The 24,253-nt window shown below is 36.7% G+C and overlaps 1 protein-coding gene across 3 annotated transcripts in view; it reads left to right on the top strand.

The window, feature by feature from the left end:
• CSMD3 (CUB and Sushi multiple domains 3) overlaps positions 1–24,253 on the top strand; it is a 935,029-nt gene that overhangs the window by 711,700 nt on the left and 199,076 nt on the right. For all 3 annotated transcript variants that reach the window (XM_037048422.1, XM_037048421.1, XM_037048420.1), the window contains one exon: positions 1,557–1,673. In XM_037048422.1, coding sequence (XP_036904317.1) covers positions 1,557–1,673 — 117 coding nt within the window. The remainder of the gene's footprint in view (positions 1–1,556; positions 1,674–24,253) is intronic.

The following is a 24,253-nucleotide window of genomic DNA, read 5'->3' as shown; positions in this document are numbered from 1 at the left end:
GCTTTTTTTGTAAAGGGCCAAATGACATTTTGGGCTTTGCTGGCCACATATCTCTGTCACGTATTCTTAGCTTTTGTTTTGTTTGTAACTCTTGAAAAATGTAAAAATTGTTCTTGGTGTGGGCTAGGTACGACTGGCAGGTAGAAAGTTTCTCTGATAGAAACTACTGTATTAATAATACCCAAAACTTCCTTTTTGTGGACTTGAAGGGAATCCTGCACAAGTTCAACGCTAGTTAGGAGACAGACAGATGGAAGGAATTCAACCACCAGTTTTAATATTAATGGAAGCTAAGAAGCAGTCACATTGGGCTTCCTACGCACTTGCAGGTGACCACCCCCTCAACAGACTCACCCTGAAACACCCTGTAGAGGAGGAAGCTGTCGTGCTCTCCAGGCAGGGCGGCTCCTGGCTGTCTGTCAGTCAAGTTCCTGCCCTGAGCCCACCAATCAAGAACCTCATTCCACCTCCACAGGGGAAGGGGTGGGGCCAGCAGACAGGCGGAATAGGCAAAATCCCTCCTCAAGGAAACCATGGGCATAGAGAAGCTCCTTGCTCCCTGACACTCCAGATGGGTAAATCCACTGGGACTCATTTTTCATGTATTATCATTTTATGAATCATAACCTTTTTGAACTCTTTCTTTTAACTGAGACTGTCCTCCCCTCGGGCTCCCAAGAAACGAATTTCTCTGTATTTGCCCTCTATCTGATCTGAGCATCCTCCAGACCTCCTTTTTGGCCATCTTTTTCTACTCTATTAATATTTTTTTTTTCTGAGTGATATTATTCACTTAAAGAATTTCAACTATCTTCTTTATTGTTCTTCAGATACCTACATCTATTAGGAGCTCAGGTCTCCTACTGAGCTCCAGAACTATGAATCCTAATGGGTTCATGTTTCTTGCAAACAGTGAGACCATCATCTGTCCATGTACCAGGAACATTGGCTTTTCCCTCATCTTTTTTAGGAACATAGCACATGGAGGGTTGAGGTAGCAAAAAATCTGCCTCTATACACCATCAGCACCTCCCGTGATTTAAATGTAAGTTATATAAACAGATAAAAGATGGTGAGAGAATATTCTAGTTAGATGAGTAAGTGAATGTATTTGTCCAGCCATCCTTACACCATGTTTAGAAATTTTTATTTAGTTTGGTGACAGCACAACCGGTGTTGATTTTCAGTAGATTTCAAGCCTGGCAGTGAAACAGCTCTCCCTTGCACATGTAATTTCGTATCCTTACAAGGAGATGATTATCATTACATTTTTATCATACGGGAAAGCAGGTCCGTCATCATTACCTGTAGAGATGGCACCGTTACAACATTATCGTAATTGTGTTTCTGAGAAGAGTAGATCTTGATGTTTAAAATGTTTTGTTCACAGTTTTTTTATTTTTAAAGTACTTGACAGTGGGGGATCTCATTAAAATATGGGGATACACGATGCACCTTAAAACTTGGTAGTCATGTTTTTGTATTAAGAAAATATTCATAATAGGATTTTTATCTTTTCTAAAAATAATGTTTTATCCCCTTATTTTATTTTCTAGCTCCATGTGGAAGTCGTTCAACAGGTGCAGAAGGCACTGTTCTGTCACCAAATTACCCCAAAAATTATAGTGTGGGACATAATTGTGTTTATTCCATAGCCGTTCCCAAGGAATTTGGTAAGTAAGATTCATCTCATCATGTAGTGTTTCATTACAGACGTCTTTATTTTTCACTATATGTTATTCAAAAATGTTAGCTTTTTTTAATGAAAACGTCCATAAAGTACTTTACTCTGCAATCCTTTTAGATAGCTTTATAATAATAATAATAAATTTAGGTCATTTTATTCCATCTAAATTTACAGTCAAATACACAGGTGAACAACAATATAAAAATGAAAACAGGATTGTTTTTAATTTTTAAAAATAAGTACATCCAGTAACCTTGCAAGTGCCTTCATATTTGAATTATACAAAATGGGAAATCATTGGTGCATAAAGCAGTTTGCACTGGAAAATATGCATAAAGTCAAATACAGAAGTATTATGATAATGACAAAAGTATGTAAAAAAACAATCATGTAAGTCTTATATTTACAAACACATTTCCAGAAAGAAGAAATTTTGTTTTAAGACCTAGTTTCTGGGCAGCTGTGAGTATTAAAAGACCGTGAAGGATATTTCAGTTCCTCTTGTCAACCTGACAGTCTCTTCTGCATTAGCACTGGGAAGATAACGTGTCCTTTGCTGTCTTTACATCTCCCTGATCACAAGTGTTAGAAGTCACCGACCTGCTTTTAAAGGTTTCGAATCTGAGATCCAGCTACACCTAACCCGTTAAGCTCTGCTTAGAGATTGATAGGCAAAGGCAATTTCTTGAGCACTAAAGTGTGGGAGAGAGGCTGGAAGTTCAGATTTCTAGAATTTAGATTTACAGCATTGTATTACATAGGAAAGGGTTTGCTGTAGCTTTAATGGATGTGCGGGTCTGGGTGACAACGTGTTATAGCAAAAGGACAAGGATTTTATCACATCAAGGTTTTTGGATCACGTCTTGACTTAAGGTCTCTGCTGATATATAAAATAAGCTGATCCAGTCCAATTTGTTATATCCAGATACTACCTATATATCCTCCTTTTCTCTCTTCTGAAATAAGTCCAAGATTCTTAACTGACATGAGAGAATATTGTCATCAGAAATGATGTACTAAACTTTTTACTTTAACCTTGAAATAGAGTGACGATGCCAGGATTAGCAAGGTGTCTGTTTCTGTACCCTACAAAATATTTGTTCTTCCTAGCTTTGTGACTGTTTGAATTAGAGCTGACCTCTTTGTGAGGAGAAGAATCATTTAAAAAGAAAAATATCTTCTACTCAACTGTGTTTTTGTTGATGTTGCTACATTTTGTGCCCAAGAGAGTTTTTTTCTTTCCTGGAAAGGTCATATAGTCTTCAGCTGCCAAAAGCGTTGCATGGTTGCTGACAGAATCCCAACAACAATAGTCCAGGAGACTCATGGTCATCCGAGTCATCTTGAGAAGCCATTGATTTGTTTTACTGCACGCTGTTCTTGGGATGCCATGTGACCACAAGAATGAGAAAATGGACAAATAGCTCACTCTTTCTCGAATGGGTAGATATGCTGATCCCCTGGAGATATTTTACAGTATGTTCAAAAAGAGAAGGGAAAATAGTGACTAAGTGAAAGTCTACTCACAGTTTCATAAAGAATGGAATCTTTATTTTAATAGGGGAATGTAAGGTAAATTTATTTTTTTAATATAAAAATAATGCAACCAGTAATCAGGAGTTTTGAACCCTATTTTTTAAAAACCTAGGGTTATTTGTCAATAAAATAAATTATACTTTGCTCTACTAATAAGGAAACTTATATTTTATTTTTATAGATGTTGCATCATTCTTAACTTCAAAATACATATAAAGTCAAAGAGACTTGGATTCTAATTGTATCTACCTTTGGGCAATTATATAATCTCTTTGATACTTAGTTTCTTTCTTTGCAAAGTGAGGATCGTTACGTCTACAAAGTAGCATTGTTGTGAGGAATAAGTGTGATTGTATGTATAAAGTGTGTTGCGCAAGGTTCGTGCTCAATACCATTAGGTTTAAGAGTGCCAGCTTTTGAGTCAGATTTCTGGGTTCAGAGCCCAACCCAATTTGCTCTTCTTTGTTGCACAAATCACATCATCTTGCTGGGCCTGACTTTTCTCTATGAACTAGAAATGATAAATGTCTACTTCATAGGGTTATTTTATAATTAAATAATATATATGTAAGTGGCAAATAACACATAATAGGTCATAAAAACACACCTGAGCACATACACACATACTTTCCTTCATGCTCACATTCATTGCCCCTCTCCCCCCCAAAAAGATAAAACAAAATGACCTGGATTACTAGATTGGACTAGGCTCTTAAAAGTAGCACAACCAGCCCTGGCTGGTGTCACTCAGTGGATTGAGCTCTGGCCTGCAAACCAAAGGGTTGCAGTTTGATTCTCAGTCTCAGGGCACATGCCTGGGTTGCAGGCCAGTTCCCAGCAGGGGACACATGAGAGGCAACCATACATTGATATTTCTGTCCCTCTCTCCTTCCCTTCCCCTCTAAACATAAATAAATAAAATCTTTTTTTAAAAAGTAACATGACTAAAAACAAAACATTTATATTATGTAATTAAAGCATAAAATAAATATTTTGTATTTTATCTCCAGTAGATATCCAGTTACCTTATGATTCCTTAAAATTTGGGAGCAGAATAGCAAAATTAAATAAATATGGAGCAATCATTGACTTCGTCCTATCTTTACATCTGCCTACTCACTGTGAGATGATCAAGCAATAGTCACTAGGTCCTTACAAATAAAATTTCTGTTTTGCTTTGGCTACCTCCCATTCTCTGCTTAATTTCCTTTTACCACATTGGGCTTCACTTTATGATTTTTTTAGTATCATTTGATAATGTAACACTTATTTTTACTTCCTCTTTTTCTCTCATTTATCTCAAATCATAATCATGCCTACTTTATATGTTTTGTATGCTGACTATATATACACTCCTAGAATTTTACTTTGTAAGTCATTTAGCATAGTATCTGTCAAATACACTCACTTCAGTCATTGGGATTTCATTTTTACATGGATGAAAGTTCAAAAGTTATGTAAAGAGAAAAATCACATATAACCCATGAAGTACCTTAAATCTCCTATAGAAGATTGTCTACATGATGTTGCACAGGCTACACTGTCTTTGAGTAATTCCAACAGGGCATTTTTTTTCCTCCAATGTCAAACCAGATAACAGTTTCCCAATAGTATCAGACAAGCTTGTTTGGTTTCTTGTGCAGGTCACGTGGAACCAAATTATTTCCATTTATTTTTGTCTGATGTTGAATTGAATTTATATAAGTTAAATGTGCACATATCTTACTCTATTTTATGGGATGATTAAGTGAATACTCCTTGACCTATCATTCAATGTCTATACTTTGTTTTTTCTCAATAAGAGAATTGTCAATTATAATACTTTCATAAGCATCATTAGATTTCATTTGAAGTTATTCAGATTCCTCAGAGAATTTCAATATATAAATCACCTTGAGGATAACCAGGATGATTATCTATGGTGACTTAGTTTTATGTGTAATCTCCCAGATAATTTTAAATCCTGAAAGACCCACCCTGAGTGCATATTTGCTAAGTTACAAAGCTTACTCTTTCCCAAGATTAGCTTTCCCAGGTGGAATCTTGGAAGTGTGCATGAAAACATTTTCATATTTTTCTCCTTAGATTGCCCAGTTAATTTCCATGCATATATATTTTTTCCTGTGTTATTGGTGTGGGCTCTTGGTTGTGTAGGTTTCAAATTTAGGAATACCTCAGTACTGAAGCGTTATCGTCACTCCAGTCTACTCTGTATAACGGATTACTCTGTACAATGGGCACACAGAGTTTTTAAAACCTTTTGTGTGTTGCTGTGGGAGAGGCTTTTTAAAAAAAAATCTGTCTTCATCTTGAACTTCTCTCCTACTTCTGCATATTTTATATTGGTTTCTTTCCCAGCCATTATCTTTTCTACTTCTCATTGCTATTTTTTTCCCTCCATCCAGTCTAGAAACATCTTTCCCCATGGCATTGATTATAATGAAGGGTCATATTGTTTTCTTTTATTTCAAGCATTACCACAATATTATATTAAAATACTGGTAGTGATTAGATAACTATGTAAATTATATTCATTACATTTAATATTTTCTTTTTATCTTATAGACTTAAGTGACTACATAGTGATTGTTAAATGCAATTTATTTTTACAATATCATATCTTTCACCTTACTACATAAACTGATCTCTGTAAAAATAGTCTTTAAAAATTTAAGTTTCCTTGCCAAGAACACACAGTGGACAAAAGAAAGTCTCTTTAATAAATGACATTGGGAAAGCTGGACAGCCACATGTAGAAGAACTAAATTAGACCACTATCTTACACCTTATATAAAAATTAACAGTGTGGAAGAAGGACTTGAATTTAAGATCTGAAATCATGAAATACACAGAGGAATGCATAGATGGGATGCTACTGGGTATCAGTCTTATGGGTAGTTTTGCAGATTTGGCTCCAACAGCAAAGGTAGCAAAAATAAACATAACAAACAGAACTATGACAAGCTAAAAATCTTCTTTACAACAAAGGAAACCATCAACGAAATGAAGAGGCAACCTACTGAATAGGAAAAGATACCTGTGAATCATGTATTTGATATGGTATATAAATACCCAAAATATGTTAAAAACTCATACAAATTACCAACAAAACAAAATTTGATTAAAAATGAATAGATGACCTGCATAGCCTTTTTTTCAAAGAAAACATACAGATGTATAACAAGCACATGAAAAGATGTTGAACATCACTAATTATTAGAGAAACACAAATCAAAACTTCAATGAGATATCATCTTGTACCTGTTAGAAAGGCTATCATAAAAAGACAAGAAGGAATAAGTATAGAAAAGTATGTGGAGAAAAGAGAATCCTGGTACACCATTGGTGGGTTTATAAATTCATTTAGCCATTATAGAATATGGTATAGAGGTTCCTCAAACAATTAAGAGTAAAACTAGCATTTAATCAAGCTATTTCTCTTCTAGGTATTTATCCTAAGAATACAAAAGCACTTATTTGAACAGATATAAGCACCCCCATGTTCATAGCTGCATTATTTATAATAGCTAGATATGGAAACAACCTAAGTGTCCACACATGAATGAATGCATAGAGAAAAGATATACTACTACTCAGTGATTAAAAAAGAAAAGATAAAATCTTGACATTTGTAACAGGGAATGGACCTTGAGGGTAGTATGCTAAATGAAGTAAGTGGGACAGAGAAAGACAAATGCCATATGATTTTACTGATGTATAGAACATAAAAACAAACAAACAAAAAACAAACCACAGATGCAAACAAGTTGGTGGATGCCACAGGAAAAGGCCGTGGTGGGAAGATGAAGTAGGAAAAGGGGGTCAATTGTATAGTGATGGATGGAGACTAGACTGTAGACCTTTTGTGGGGAGCCTGTAGTACTGTATACAGTTGTGAAATTATAATGTTATACACCTGAAATTTATAAAATATTATAAACCAATGTAACTTCAATTTTAAAATTAATTAATTAAAGAAAATATAGGTCTTAGAAATTAGAAGAAAAAAGCAATAAATTAAAACTGAGATACACACAGTATATATACATGTACATATATATATGTTTTTCCTTTGGGTAATCTGAGCTTTTTAATATGTAAATATATGCTAATGTAGTTTTGACCTGCCTATGTAAAGTTAACTAACTCATTAGATCTTATATGTTATAACTGATAGCTGTTCTTTTATACTATGTATAGTCTCCTTTAAAACTTACATATATTAGACCATTTGCCCTTTGATCTTATATCTAGGTGCTTGTAAATGATCTATTTTATTTGGTGTCATTTACAACTTATATTATTGTGATCTGTTTTTATTTTTCATTCAGTAACTTATTGTCACTATTTTTTTTCAATACTTTTTGTATGTTCATTAGGCTGGTAAACCATTTCATTGGCATTTTGTTTTTCCTGGTGTGACATTTTCAGTATTGAAAGAACCCTTATGGTCAATAAGATTTTTTATATTTTATATTTAAAGTGTATGGCACTTCATTTTTAACAGTAGAATTGCATCAAAAGCAATTTTCAGTATCTTGTGACTATTGAATTTACTTAACTAAAAATGACAATTAGTGGTCACAAAGGTGTGTTTATTCTAAATTTGCGTTTACTATTTATCATTATTTATTAGATATAGAACAATTAAAAAGAAAAGAGAACCTTAACTTTTATTAATGACTGTTTTTATGGAAAAAATGCAGGAGTGATACAGTAGTTCACCTTATCTGTGGTTCTACTTTCATGATTAACAGCAATCTGATAATATTAAGTGAAACTTTTCAAAAATAATTAATACAATTTGTAAGATAAAAAATTCATCAGTTTTAAATTGTGTGCCCTTCTGGACACATGACAAATCTCATGCTACCTACTTAGTCCCATGCTGGCCAGGAATCCCCCCTCTCTCCAGCGTCCCCATGCTAAGATGCTCATTAGTCACTCAGTAGCCATCTGCGTTACAGGACCCACTGACACGGTATGGTGGTGTTGGTATTCCCAAAACTCTTATTTATTTTACTTAACAACGGCCCCAAAATGCGAGAATAATGATGCTGGTGATTCAGCTATGCCAAACAGAAGCCATGAAATGCTTCTTTTAAGCGAACATGTGAAAGTTCTCCACTTAATATGAGAAAAATCTGACACTGAGGTTGCTATGATCTATATAGTAAGGGTGAATCTTCTACCAGTGAAGTTGTGAAGAAGAAAAAAACAATTTGTGTTAGTTTTGCCACCATACTTCAAACTGTAAAAACTACAGCCACAGAGGGCAATCAGTGCTTAGTTAAGAAGGACAAGGAATTGAATTTGTGGTGGAAGATGTGAGCAGAAAACATGGTCCTCTTGATGGCAACTTATTGCACCGGAAAGTGTTTGTGAAGACCTCAGATCTGGGATGCCCAGAAATGAGAGACGCCGTGCCATTTACTGCAGGTAAAGAGGGGTTACACGGATACAGGAATAGGTTTGGCACTTCAGCATCTCACATCATCACAGCAAGAAGAAGGGCGAGTGAGATATTTTGAGAGAAAGACAGATACCACATTCACACAACTTTTATTACATATATTATTGTAATTTTTCTATTTTATTATTAGTTATTTTCATTCATCTCTTGTTGAGCCTTATAATTATTAAATTATAATTAATTTATAGATTAAACTTTATGATAGTATGTATGTATAAAAAAGCTCAGTGTTTATAGGTTTGGTACCATTTCCAGTTTGAGGCATCCACTGAGGGTCTTGGAGTGTATCTTCCAACGGTAAGGGGGGATTATTATATATTAATTATGTGCCTATAAAGAAAAAAACTGTTTATATTTTGTTGGCCTAATATTTTAGAGTAAGGAAAATGAGATCATCATGTGTATTAATAAATACATTATTTAATCTTTTGGATACTATTTATATAATTATATCTGAAGGTATGTTTGGTTAACAGAAAGAACCAGAACCTCCCCCCCATTTGCAATTTGATTTGGATGTCAAGACTCCTGACACCATATGTGCACTAAGAGAGTATGAAAAGCTTTATTACACATCTAATGAGGCTTTTGAGAAGAACAGAGTAGATTTCAAAATGATCCAAAGTTGTTTAAGGGAGTGAGACCTGGCGAATGGCTTGGGGTTTTACTGTGGCGCCAGAGTGTCACTGGAGTGGACGTTCCCTGACACAGGTCAGGGTGTGTGAGGTTTGAACCTTCTGCTGGTTCTTATGGAGCTTGTATCCAGGCCCTCAACAACTTGCCCAGATACTCGCCAGAAGGTAGGGAGGGGTAATAGGAGGGGTGAGACTGGAAAGCTGTCAGCATTCAAACATAAAAAATTGACGAGACTTTATCACAAATTATTCTCGGTGTTTGATAAGTGAACCATGCCATGCTTAATCTGATACAAGTTGGCCTTGTTTAATTAAACCACGATGGTATTTTATCAGGCCTGTATCCAGAGATTGCTTAGGGAGGCAAAAATTCTACTGAATGCCTAGTTCAGCATTGTTACGTGTTGTGAGAAGTGAAATGAGTGCCTTGAACGCTGTCAGCTACAACTAGAATGCTGAAGAAGATACGGAGGATCATGGTGAGGCCTTGTGTTGTGGTCTTAGTATGCATGGAGATATGTGGTCTTAGTATGCATGGAGATATGTGGTCTTAGTATGCATGGAGATATGTGTAGAAATGATTTATCTTTTAGATATCTCTGAGGCAATATTCTGAGAAATGTTTAACCCCTAAAGGACAACCTTGGATTAGGAATTGTTTTGTTGGCCAGACGATTGGCAGTGGCCTGAGGGTCTTTGAGAATGTTCAGCTGGAGCTGATTATTGACCGATTGCTGAGGATGGCATCCAGTGCAGAGGTGACTGTCCAAAGTTTGGGCGACCATCCTTATAATTGAGTCCTTTATCAGGGATGTCTTAGTTAAGGTATTAAAAGCACAGCTCTCCAGCGAGTTCAGTTATGTGCGATGATGGTGGCCATATTGTCTGTAAGGTATATAGACTCCCTTTGCTGTTCACTCAGCTTATCCCAAGGGACCCCTCAAATGGCTAACAGGTCCAAAAGAGGAGTGACAATCTGTGGCATCTACCAAGGAACTGGGGACAGGGGAGTGCATTCCAGCACTCAAGTGGGATAGGCCAGATGGCCTATGTTTGGCTCTGGTGTAGGGGTATCATTTTTATTTTAGCAAGGAGGTCTTAGGGGCCACACCATATTTGCAGCGTGCTACTTCCATGACCCAAGGGGTGATGGGCAGATGGGTATGGAGAGTCATGGCCTCAAACCCTGTGAGGCCCCCTGCTCGCAGGAAGTATAGAATGCAGAATTGCCACTGTAAAGGCTTATGGCATGGGACTTAGGAAGGGAGCTTCTTACATCAGAAGTCCATGGACAACATATGGCTGTCCTGCGTGGTCCAGAGACTCTGAGAAGAGTCTTGTTGAAGCATGAGAAGAGGTTGTTGAAGCCTCTGCAATAAAGAACTCTCCAGGGCACAGTGCCTATTTGATTATCATTTGGAAAGATTCTAGAGCCTTTGTGTAGGATGCTCTATTTGAGGTGACTAGCCAGATAGGAGCAGCAGAAATGGACTTAAGTAAAATATTAAATGAATAATATAAAATGAGTAAATGTTTGGATTTTGTACTCAAAATCCAATTTTGAGTACAAAATCTAAACATTCCTAAAATATTTTTGAGTAGGGTATAACATTGTGGTGCCATTAAGGTCAATAATACTTTTTTAATGGTGTCATAGATAAAAGTGGCTTCTGGCTCATCAAATAATTCCTAGAGATTTAACTAGGGCCTCCTATTATGTGTGAGGAAACAGAACCTTCCCCTTTGTGTAAATAAGCTCTTTTGTGTTTGTATGTCTCGAGTGATCTTAGCGAATGGATATCCTAGAAGGAAGATGTCATAGTGTGATGTCATATTTGTTCTGCCTGGGAAAGTTAGATGCCATCCATGATCCAGCCTATTAAGACAGGGTGCGATGGCTGGGCTGTCGAAAACAGCACGGGTTGTCAAACACATGTTTGCTTTTGGAGCTGAAAGCAGAAAGTTTTCTATCTTATCAAAGGTGAAGGGATACTATGGGTAAGAGGCTGTTGAAATCAGCATAAAACAGAACATATGGGTCAAATCCATAATAGCTAAATGTTTACCCACTGGTGATTGGATGGAGTCAGTAATTTCAATAATAGTGATTATGGGCCTTCAGTGGGTGGGACCAGGAATTAAGGTTGAAGTAATCTACTATGAGGTATCATTCATTCTTTCCAGGTTTAAGAACAGGCAAATGGGCTATTAAATAAAGAAATAGTGGAATAAATGTCACTTCTTTTAATAATTATTTTAGTTAATCTTTTAAGGCTCTCTTTTAATACATATTCAACATATTAACTATTTTTGTTTCTGGGAAAGACCCATGGAGCATCAATTTGTCAAGCCTATTTATTGTACGTGCAAAAGGCATGATTTAATTTATTACATTTTTTGGTCAAACTTTCTGTGACAACTACGGGATATTTAGTCAGAGTAATAATTCTGATGATTAAGGTGAAGAATTCTTCTTTGTTTATTGTTTTATATTTTATACCTCATTTAAATTTGGTGAGATCCCCAAGAAACAAACATGATTCCATCCTCTGTATCAATTAAGACCATAAAGGTTTGCCAGTTAGTACATCTCAGTTGTTATTAAAATTAATTCAGAACCTTTGTTGTAGAGTTTCAAGATTCATTAGAGTTATTTTATATTTTTGCTGTGTACATTCTGTAGTAAATTTTGCTTCTCTAATTGGAACTTTGGTTCTCAAAATTGTGGAACTCTTTTTTTTAATTCTGTCTTTTCTCACCTTTTATCTAGTTTGTTTATCAGTTCCTGAACATACTTTGGGGGAAGAATGATCTCTTTACCCCACTCCTATTTCTAAATTTTCTGCACCAGAGAGCATCAAATCTGTAATATCAGAGTTCGATGTTTTCCCCATAATAACTGTCCCTTTATAAGGTTTAAAGCTATGGAGTTTGAGTTTGAATTTCCTCCTTATTTGTGTGTTATGGGCACACAAATTTTTTCATCAATAAGCCCATGAAGGAAGATCTATATAGCCAAGGAGCCTGAGCAGAAGTAAAAGCATTTTTATAGGATCTTAGTGTGGCATCTGCTCTTAGGAGTGTAGACCTCAGTGTGCCACATGTTAACTGCTCTTCCACACAACTAACCACCAAAGTGGCCCATATATTACATGGGGTATCAGGTTTTTCTGTGTTCTTTTTCCATAAGGAAGAACTCTGTAGAAGGAAAGCCAATGCCTGGTTGAGATTCACAAACAACAGTGACAAAGTAAGAGTTTTATCTCTGAACATTGCACTAGTCACAGCTTACACTGAAATCAACACATACTGTTCAACTTGAGACACACCAATAGATGCAGGCTAAGACACAACTCAGAGTCACTTTAAGGAAGGCCCTAACTCTTCTTTCTAAATGCTAATTATCACACCTTGTGATATAGGTTGGTTAAATCTATGGTAAAGATTTGGTAGAATTCAGCAAGTGCAGCCCAAAGCAGCACAGCTCAAAGTACAGGATTGCTAGCAGGTAGCAGAGCCACATACTTAGACAAAGTGAGAGAAAGGAGACCCTCAGCCACGGCACTGGTCACCTAAGCACCCTCCTCACTGCATCAACTGTTGTGGTTACCCCACAGGTGGTTTAGATTTGGAAACTGATGGCACTACACAACCACCAAGTGTGAACATTTGGGAGTGTGAACATTTTTGTTCTTCATGGAAGCTAGGCTTTCTGGAGAAAGCATAACAGGCTCTTAAACAGATTCAAAATGGCATGTGAGAGCAGGGAAAGAACACTGGCTGTAGAGTGTTACTGTGGTTATGGAGTGGTGGTGGATAAGGGTTTTGTGTTCAGCTCAGTGCTTGTATGATTTGAACTTTCCACTGTTGCCGAAGGAGGTAGGTAGGACTTATGCTTCCTAATCAGCTGGCCCAGATAAGTGGGAGGAGAGTGGTGGGACTTGAGTGCCAGCTACAGTCAAACATTGAAAGATGGTTTGGAGTTTTATTTATTATTTTTATTTTTTTTAATTGCTGTTCAAACCCTGGCCAGTGTAGCTCAGTGGACTGAGCATGAGCCTGCGAACCAGAGGATCGCAGTTCGATTCCCAGTCAGGGCACATGCTTGGGTTGCAGGCAGGTTCCCTGCAGGCCAGTTCCCAGCAGGGGACGCACAAAAGGCAACCATACATTGATGTTTCTCTCCCTCTCTCCTTCCCTTCCCCTCTAAAGATAAATAAATAAATAAAATATTTTTTAAAAATTGCTGTTCAAGTACAGTTTTCTGCCTTTTACCCCCATTCCAGCCCACCCTCCCAACCCTCCCCACCTCCCTCCCATTCCCCACCCCCTTGTTTTTGTCCATGTGCCCTTTTACTTGTTCTTGTAAACCCTTTCCCTTTCCCCCTGAAATTCCCTCCCCTCTCCCCTCTGGTTCCCGGTTTGGAGTTTTAATACAAAAGATGGTTTGACTCTTTAATACAAGCTATACTTTATAAAGTTGCAATTTATAATATAAATTGTAAATATAACATATATTGATATATATTAATGTATATCAATATATATCTCAAACTTTCTTTTGCTATAGTATTCTCTTTCCAATTTAAACAAAATTATTTTCTTTCAGCCTCCAAGTAAATAACTGTAATATGCTCTATTACAGGGGTGTCCAATCCACAGCCCACAGGCGGCATGTGGCTCAGGATGGCTATGAATACAGCCCAACACAAAGTCATAAATTTACTTAAAACCTTTTTTTCCCACTCATCAGTTTTCATTAGTGTTTGTGTATTTAATGTGTTGCCCAAGACAACCCTTCTTCTTCTAGTATGGACCAGAGACACCAAAAAGTTGGACCCCCCTCAGTAGAATGTGATTAGTAGACTTTTCAAAGTAATTGTCAAATGGCCTACTAGGTCATTATGGTAAAAGTATATTTGCACTCCCTGTGTAATGGATGTCAAGGTTGGTGTTTCATGTTTCTCTCATTTTTATAGCACCTATAGAAATAAATTATGCAATAATTCTAAAGAAATTATTGTAAAATGTAGTGCAAGTACATCAGGCTAGACATTTTACAATTTGTTTAAATAGCACTATTTCACCATAGCAGTATTTTTCCAATTCATGTTTGCTTTTATTTTTTGCTTTATTTTATGAAGACGATAAGGTCAGTCATTGCCTCATCAGGCTGTCTAATACCAATTGGCTGTCATCAGATTGCTAAAGATTGTTTTGGAATGAGATTCAAAGTAATAAAGTCAGTGAAGGTAACAACAATAAAATGATTGAGGAGCAGACGGGGCAGTTATTGTGGAATGGCGGAAAACAAGCTGAGCGAGGGGTCCAAAGGTCTGAACTGCAGTCTTTTGTCTTTCTCCCATTGCTAGTGTGACCTTAGACAAATTATTTAAGCTTTCTGACCCTCATTTTCTTTATTTATAAGAATAAAGCCAATAAAACTTTGATTCAGTAGTCTCCAATGATGTGTCCATTTCAAAAATTATGTGAAATCTACGTTTTCTTTTTCATTTTTGTTCCGTTACCGTCGTCCCCATTCCGCCCCCCCCCCATTATTTCCCCCTGTCTTACCCACCCTGATTCTCACATTCAATCCCCCTGCTGTCTTTGTCTGTAAAGAGTATGGTTCTGGCAGGTAGACAAATGTAGTACAGGAAAGTCCTACCAATTTTTCTGAAATTCAGGAGTCTTCTTATAGAATTATATGGATTTGTGTAATTTCAGTTAATTCCAAAGGTGACTATAAATGTAACAAATTCTGAGTCTTCTATGTTCCTGCAAAAGTAAGATAAGTGATATAATAATGATATGCAACATTATTTTTATTCTCTTTCTCTCCTTTTCTATTTAATTTGTTTTGGTTTGGTTTTATTCATCAGAATATCCTTGATGGTTATCTTTACCTCTGTCACATTAATTCCTCATCAATGTTCCATAAATACTTCTGAGAGCATTTTTAAAATATTTTACTTACTACTGATGCTAGAAGATTAATTTTCTACTCTACTCCCGTACTGGTAGCTGGTTACCAAATAATCCTTTAAATGAACTCAATTACTCATATCCAGATATCCAGGGAGAAAATGTTACCTGCAATTTCACTATCAAATTGGTGATTTTCCCTTAAGAACTTGATATGGAAGAATATCTGAAGCAGTGCAAAGAAAAAGAAATGCATATGTATGCATAACATTTTCTGAAAGAGTTTCTATGGAGAAGTCATTACATACAGGCTTTTTAGTGTTTCGTTATTCTGTCATGCAGAGTCACATTTGTAATATTTCATACTATGACAGATTAAAGCTCGGAGATAAATGGTTCACAAAAGCACGCAGCATGCCACAGGCAGACCCTTCGGTAAACACGGAGTGCTTATCGTTTTTGACACTCCCCCACTGATATTTAAGGATGGTGTGATGATCTCTGATTGTTCAGCACTGCAGTCCAGTGCTGATTACAATTAAGTACAGATGTTTATTTTTTTTCTGTTTTGGTGACTCATGTGATTTAATTTGTCTGCTCTAGACCTAACAAAACAGAATTTTGAAATAATTCACTTGTTTGAAAACTCAATGAATTGTATTTCGAATTAGTTTCCAGGATTAAGTGTTTATTGTCTGGTTGGTACACAGACACACAGTGACTCTCACACACTGTGGAAGTGTCATTCCAGTCCCTGGTTAAAGAGGATTTATGTACCTTCTCTTATAGTTTATTAAAACCTTCACTATTTTAACTTAGCTGCTTTTGCCGAGAATGGAAGATCTAAAACAAATATGTAACTATAATATTTTCCAAATTTACTAAAGCTATCTTATCTGCTAAAATTTCAAACTAAATGTCAGAGTTCCATCTGTCCTATTCTGTTAGCAACATTTTATATAAAATTTATAAAAATGTGGCATAATACATGTTTTACTGCAGCAGGGGCTGCCAATTCAAATTAAAATTCAAAGCACTGACTTAATGGCAGATGACATAAATGAAGCCAGGATGTGGGCCTAGTCAGAAAGAAACAGTGGTGTCTGGTGAATGAATGATCCATGCCTTCTTGAACACGGGCGAATTCCGGAATGTTTAGAACATAATATGATCCAAACAAAACTGAGGAGTGGATGGAATCTGACATCAATTTAATACGTTTATGTTGTTTAGTTTAGAGGTATGGAAACTTAAGGACTTTCCTTTTCCTTATCCTTTTGCTCTGTTTTACCGTCTCTAAATCTGTAGAAATGTCATTGTATGAATTCTAACCTTGTGGTGGGTAGAAATCTATATTATATTGCTTGTGAGTGGCAGTTTTTCACTAAATGGATCATTTATTCAAACCGATTGCATACTCAGTGTTGAACTAGAACCTGAGTATGTAAGTCATGTAAACAAGGGTGCCTGCTCTTCAAGAGATCATAGAAAAGAAATTAGATTATTGAAGAGTTTATTGTAAAAGAATGTGGAAAATGCTGTATAGATGTTTGTGAGGCTACTAAGGAAAAATGGAGAAGGAACACCTAAGGCAGACTGGTGGCAGAATTGTGAAATTGGGGTCATAGTGTCAGAAACACTTAGCTGAAGAGATGACGTGTGACCTGAGTCTTTGAGAATGAGCAATTGTTAGCTGCTTGAATAATACTGTAGCCAGAGAAAACAAGGTAGGCAAAGGCATAGACATATGATACATGGTATCTAAAAGGAACTACAGTACACATTTTTCTCTCTGGTTGGAGAACAAAGCACTGTTCAGAAACTAATAGACTTTAAACTAGAGAAGCAGATTATGGAAGGCATCATATGCCACATTTAAATCAATTCAAAAATGCTTACTGAGTTCCCACGATGTTTCAGAGAGACATTTTCTAGGCTGGGGATATCTGATGCCCGAGGAAACACAATGTTTCATTGGGTTCAGTAGCAAACTCTGTATGTTAAATAGTCAGGCAATCTAGGAATAATATTCACCTGGAATATAATGGCACAGCCACTTGTTAGAATTTTTAAATATTTCCATGCTATTGATAGTCTTGAATGATTCCTCATTTTTCTGGCCATCTAGCCCTTCCCCTCAGCAATTAAAGGTGTAATACCTGAATAACTCCCTGGCCTAGCATCAGTTCTGACTGGCACGGCCCATGTTGTATTGATTATGTATTTTGAGAGTCACCTTGTAAATATAATTGAATACACTCAAACCCACACACACACTCTTATGACTTAACATTCTGCTTTTGGGAGTAAATAGTAAGGAAAAAAATAAGGTCCTATGAGAGAAACTAGCAAAAAGATCATTGTGTATGCTGTAGAAACTAATGAAACTATTTAAGCCTGGGGATAACACAGCCTCATGGGGATTTCAGATCTGTCATTGGTGGCAGGGAGACAGTGATGGCTGAGAGTCACAGGCAAGACTCAATGAGGACATTAACTTAGGCATTAGGAGAAGAGGGGAACAACTCATTGTGTGTAGGGAATATTAGAGATGAACGAAACATACATAGTTAGTATTCTAGAGTAAAGCATGGTCTCCAAAGAGAAAATGATGGAAGCAGGCACCTGGGTGAAAAGGATGAAGTGATATCACAAAGGCAATAGGACCTGAGCCAAAGCCATCCCTGGTGTCTGCACTTGAGCCAGATCCAGAATCCAGTCATAAGCTTTTCAGATTGTTTGATACAGTCAAACTTTAGGAGATTGGTTTACACTGATTACCACTAACCAAACCCTGATGATACTGATGTATAAATCACACTGCCAATTAGCCAATTTATGGTGAGAGAATATCCAGCGAGCTTAATTGTCCTGGCTATTTGCCTAAAACCCTCCATATTGATGAATAAATCTACTCTGTGACAAAAAAAATTATCAAGTCATAGATGAGAAGTTTATTGACCGCAACGGACATCAGAAAGAGAGACTGATTTACTCATGGGAAATTCATCTCAGTAACTATAGCTGGAAGCAGCATTCAAACCCACCTAGGGGAAGGAACTTCTTTCATTCAAATTCCCTACACCAACCTTTCCAAAAGTATCAGGAGGGAACATTAACACATGGGTTAGAGGGGCAGGGGCAGAAACCCTAAAGAAATGTTTATAAACACTGAGTTAAAAAAAGTATGAAAGGCTTTTTGGTTTATTTTCTCTTAGCCTTCTGAGAACATTTACTATACCAGTGTACATATTTATTGGTGTGTGTGTACCTTTCTATATATTTAGTTGGGGCTCTTTTCTAGAATTTACAGCCCCAATAATACTATTGCACTAACCTGGAAGTTGTGATCATAAATTCTATTATTAAATCCTAAGAGCTTGATAATCCTTCAGACAGTTTATAACAGCCCAATTTGTATTTTAAGAATGTGACTGATCGGATTAATAAATGAATTGACTAACCTTTTATCCTGCATTGGGATGGCATATTCCCATTTTTTCTAGACTCTTATCTATCATATTTAGTAAACAAAATATTACTATACTTATGTAAATTGATAGGCTTGCTTCATTGATAACTCCTTTTTAATATTCATAATATTAGGTTACATGTAATTTCTTAAGGAAATGCTTATAATTGATTTTTTAGAAGACCATTCACATCATGTTTTGTTGCTGATTCTAACTTATTTTGCTGCCCTACCTTGGCTACCAGTTAAAAATTTAAAGGTGTTATAAGTAAGCATGGGACACAAAGACTCTATTTTTTAAATCATAGAAATAACATTTGTTAAATTGAAAGTGAATCTTTATGGTGACAGAACTCTTGTTTTTATTGGCAGTATCATTATCTATCTTTGGATTGTTTGGAGATGGTGACCCTGCATATTTTTATTGGGAATTTCTATTCTAAATGAAATTCTAAGAAAGGTGTAATGCTAATTAGAATTCTACAGCATGTTCTATGACCCACATTTCCTGCTGAAATATTTTAATTAATTCTATGGAGACGTATTCTGTGATGCTCTTAAAATACACAAAATGATGCAATTCTCATGTCACAAATTAAAGTGTTCAAGAAATGTGAATTCCAATCTTATCCAGTTTGATCTACATTCTTCAAGTTTAGAAATTGCCAGGCCAGGGTAAATAGGGGGGCTTGTGAGCAGGGCAGGAGTAAAGAGAAACTCTGGGAGGTTACGATGTAGCATTTAGTCCTTCTGTACCCACGGAGGCATCTCCGTTTCTGTCTGATTTAAGTGCCAGTACAGCATTTCCCGTTCCATCCCCCTGTCTGTGCCTGCAAGGTGCCTCCTTCACCTGATTTCTCCCAGAGTCGGCTGAATGTCTGCCTGTGTAGGACTAAGCCAAAGACTGATGCTCATCTGAATTCCTTCCAAGAACCAAGCAAGGCTCAAGTAGCTACTTATCCTATTCAACGTGCCCCCCAGAGTCTGGTCTGGAGGGGACTGCGTGCAGACACACACGTAAGAGACCAGTTTTCACATTCATCTGCAGATCTCCTCATTCCTTCCCGTGAGGGGAAACTTCTACCCGGGATGATGGCGGTAGAGTGAGGCAGAGGAATTACTCCCTCGGACTAGCCAGACATATTTCCATTTTTTTTTAATTTTGATGTCCAGACTTTATTATTGAAACTCACAAAATGTGAATTTGACCTTTATTTCTGTTCAGTCATGTCAATCTTCCCCTAAGATGTGGTAGGAGTAGAATTAGAACCCTCTATACAGAGAAGGGTATAATATGCAAGGTTCTGTGGATGGAGGGAGGAAATATTAATAAATATCAAAAATCATAATATATCTTCTTGCATTAATATGAAGCAGTTTTATAAAAGATTCATGTGTGATTGTTTCATTTATAATTTTGGGGAACATACCTGTTGTATTTATAATTGACTAATAGATTAATATTTGTATGTATTATGTTTTTCCACATCATGTTGTAAGCTTCCTTTCATATATGAGGGTTTGTGTCTAGCCATATCCATTTAAATCAGGTGTCCCCAACCCCCCAGGGTGCAGACAGGTACCGTCAGGTGGCCTGTTAGGAACGGGGCTGTCCAGCTGGAGGTGAGCAGTGGGTGAGCGAGTGAAGCTTTGCTCCCATGCCCACCTGAGGCCCACTTCCTGTCCTCCCTCCCATCACCCCCTCCACCTGTGGAAAAATTGTTTTCCACAAAACTGGTCCCTGGTGCCAAAAAGGTTGGGGACCATTGATTTAACCTAAAGCGTAGTCTCTTCTGTAAAAGGACAGACGTATAGGTCTGTCTGAAGTATCCAGCCATGTAATATGAAAAGACAGAGACATTTATTGAAGAAGACATAAGAAACATTGTACATAGGACAGTGATACCTCAGTCCCATTCAAAATAGGCTCCTTGGGAATTCATGCAGTCCTCCAAGAGTCTCTTCCACTGTTCAAAACACTCTACAAAATCCTTTGTAGTAATCTTTAACAGCTGCCCTGTCATATTTTCCTGAATTTCATTGACAGTCTGAAATCTCTTCCCTTTCAAAGGTGATTTTCGTTTTGGAAAAAAACAAGAAGTCTCAGGGAGCCAAATCTAGGTTGTAGAGGGGCTGAGTCACTGGGTAATTTGATGTTTCACCCAAAACTTCACAAGATATGATGCATGAGCTGATGTGTTGTGATGAAGCTGCCAATCACCAGTTGCCTATAGCTGTGGCTGTTTTTGTCATAGTGCATTTCTCAACCAACAAAGAACATTGAAGTAGTACTCCTTATTAATTATTTGGCTTGGAGGGGTATACTTATGATGAACAACATGTTCCCAATAAAAAAATACAGTTAACATGGTCTTGATCTTGCTGCTTCCGGCCTGGAGATCCAACAGATTTCGGTTGGGATGGCTGGGCCTTCATTTCCAGATCATAGCCATTGACCCACCATTCATCTCTGGTTATGACCTTCTTGAGGAACTCTGGTTCATTGGTAGTGGTTTGAATCAAGTCATTAGCAACCGCAGCAAGATGTTCCTTCTGCTCTGGTAGCAGAAGCTGTGAAATGAATTTTGCCACCACTTGTTTCATGCTAAGATCCTGCATCAAAATCTCAGACACAGTAGTTTGGGGAACCCCCAGATCAGCTTCTAGTTCTCACACTGTTAGTCACTGATTTTTGTTGTTTGCAGCCCCAACATGTTCAACATTCTCAGGTGTTCTGCTCATAGCAGGCCTTTCAGAACATGAATCATTTTCAGCAGGTTCTTGGCCATCTTTGAAGCCTTAGTGCCACATTTTAATTCTTGCTGCATTCATTGCATCTTCCCTGAAAGCCTTCTGAATCATCCAAATAGTTATTGTGGAGGAATGTTCAAGCTTAACGCAAAATCTGATGTGGATCTGTTCCTCTACTCACTCAGTCATTTTTAATGCAACAGCCACACAGTGCACACAGTCACTCAGTGGTGCTTATCACTGCCACTGACTAGTAGAGTGAAGTTGTCATTGTTCACGCATGCACATTCCAGTCCACTCTCCTTAGCTGTGAGGTTACACTAATGTTGCACAAACCATTCTTATTATATTAACGATGGCCGAACTGTTTCTGGACAGACCTCATATAGCTAATCTGAGTTGGGTTCCAGTGTTTTCTCTCTCTCCTTTTTTCATTATTGGTTTGAGAGAGATTGAGAGAGATTGAGAGAGAGAGAGAGAGAGATCAGTTTGTTTTTCCACTTAGGTATTCATTGATTGACTCTTACATGTGTGTGCCCTGACTGGAGATTGAACCTGCAGCCTTGGCATATCAGGATGATACTTTAATGAACCATGTAGCCCTGGTCAGGGCTACACTCTGTCTTACCACTCTTGTGACCTCAGGCATATAATTTATCTTTTTTAAGATGATCTCATATAAATTAGGGATGATTTTTTCTGTCCCACCCTAATCCATAAGATCTTTTGTGAGTGTAAAACAATATATGTGTGATTGTGCATGCTCATATATTTAAATTTGAGGGCCCAGATAAAAGTTAATTATAATCTTTTCAATGTATTATTTTCTTTCATTTATTTTAAGATGCATAATTTTTAGAAATCATATCTTAAATATTTTTGAGTACTAAGCAAGTGTTTGGTTCTATTTCCTTCAGATAATAGACTCTTCTCTACCCCAGGAGGTACATGCATATTTCATTAACAGCTTTTCATAGAACCATTTATCTCTACACATTGCTTACTGCACTTGAGAATAAATTTTGACATACTAGAATCATTTATTAAATGAAATCTGAGCTCTTCAAACTGCTGATCACAAAGTTTCATCTATCTGGTCATTGCCCTCCCTAATAATTTGCTAAATTTTTCTAAAATTTATCAATTATTTCCATTTGTTTTGCTCATTTCTGTTATAATTATTTTATAGATATCCTGCTTGAAAAATTAGCCCACACTTATAGTTCTTACCTAATTATAAAGCATATCATTAGTCATTTTATTCTAGCTCTCCATCACTTGTTTTTCTTCATAACATTTAAAACAGAATCATCCTCTACTTTTTTTTTTTGCTTTAAAATTTTGTGTTTATATTTACTTAGGAAATGATACAATATCTGGGATTGCTTCCATATAATCCCAGGGGCTGGGCTGATTTATATAGGTGAAACTAGATTGTTTTCAAATATATAATTATAATTTTTTCTGCATGAAAATGTTTTAAAAATCAATTAATCTTTCAACAGCATTTTTTTTACATATGGGATACAAATAAATGTAAAATCTATACCTTTAAATAGTTTAATCTCCAACTTTTATATCACCAAGGGTGGATTAAGGAATTGCCTGGGGTAGTTTTCCCAGTGAAGCAGCATACTGTGTAATGTTTATAAATTATTCATTTTCTTATACCTTAGATCTCCATAGACTTAAGTAGTTATATCTTCTTAAAAACTGAAAGCAGCAATAGACTGTGGTCCATTACTTCACAAGCTATGTGAAGCTGAATAAATCATTTAGTATTTCTTTGTCTCAGTTTCCTCATCTATCAGGGCATTATAAAATATTTCTAGACATATATTCACTGTAAATTTCTTTACATTTTGATTTTGTCTTGGCCTGTTCATTATGTTATATTCCTCTGACTTCTCTAGAAGTGAGTAGAGATTCATTTTCATCCCAGTTCTGCCGTGTACTTGTTGGCCATTTGATTAAGTTACTTTATTCACTTTCTTTTTTTTAAAGATTTTATTTATTTCTTTATATTTTAGAGATAGGGGAAGAAAAGAAGAAAAATATCAATGTGTGGTTTCCTCTCACATGCCCTGTACTCGGGACCTGGCCCCGCAACCCAGGCGTGTGCCCTGACTGGGAATCAAACTGGTGACCCTTTGGTTCACAGCGCGCACTCCATCCACTGAGCTACACCAGCCAGGGTTTTATTCACTTNCACAAGCTATGTGAAGCTGAATAAATCATTTAGTATTTCTTTGTCTCAGTTTCCTCATCTATCAGGGCATTATAAAATATTTCTAGACATATATTCACTGTAAATTTCTTTACATTTTGATTCTGTCTTGGCCTGTTTATTATGTTATATTCCTCTGACTTCTCTAGAAGTGAGTAGAGATTCATTTTCATCCCAGTTCTGTCGTGTACTTGTTGGCCATTTGATTAAGTTACTTTATTCACTTTCTTTTTTTTAAAGATTTTATTTATTTCTTTATATTTTAGAGAGAGGGGAAGAAAAGAAGAAAAATATCAATGTGTGGTTTCCTCTCACATGCCCTGTACTCGGGACCTGGCCCCGCAACCCAGGCATGTGCCCTGACTGGGAATCAAACTGGTGACCCTTTGGTTCACAGCGCGCACTCCATCCACTGAGCTACACCAGCCAGGGTTTTATTCACTTTCTTTTTTTTTTTTTGTTAAATTTATTTATTTATTTATCTTTAAAAGGGAAGGGAAGGAGAGAGGGAGAGAAATATCAATGTATGGTTGCTTCTCGTGTGTCC

Source organism: Sturnira hondurensis, unplaced genomic scaffold (assembly GCF_014824575.4).
Source record: "Sturnira hondurensis isolate 20B ecotype Veracruz unplaced genomic scaffold, ASM1482457v3 Scaffold0006413, whole genome shotgun sequence".
Lineage (NCBI taxonomy): Eukaryota > Metazoa > Chordata > Mammalia > Chiroptera > Phyllostomidae > Sturnira > Sturnira hondurensis.
This window is presented reverse-complemented; position numbering and strand designations above follow the sequence as displayed.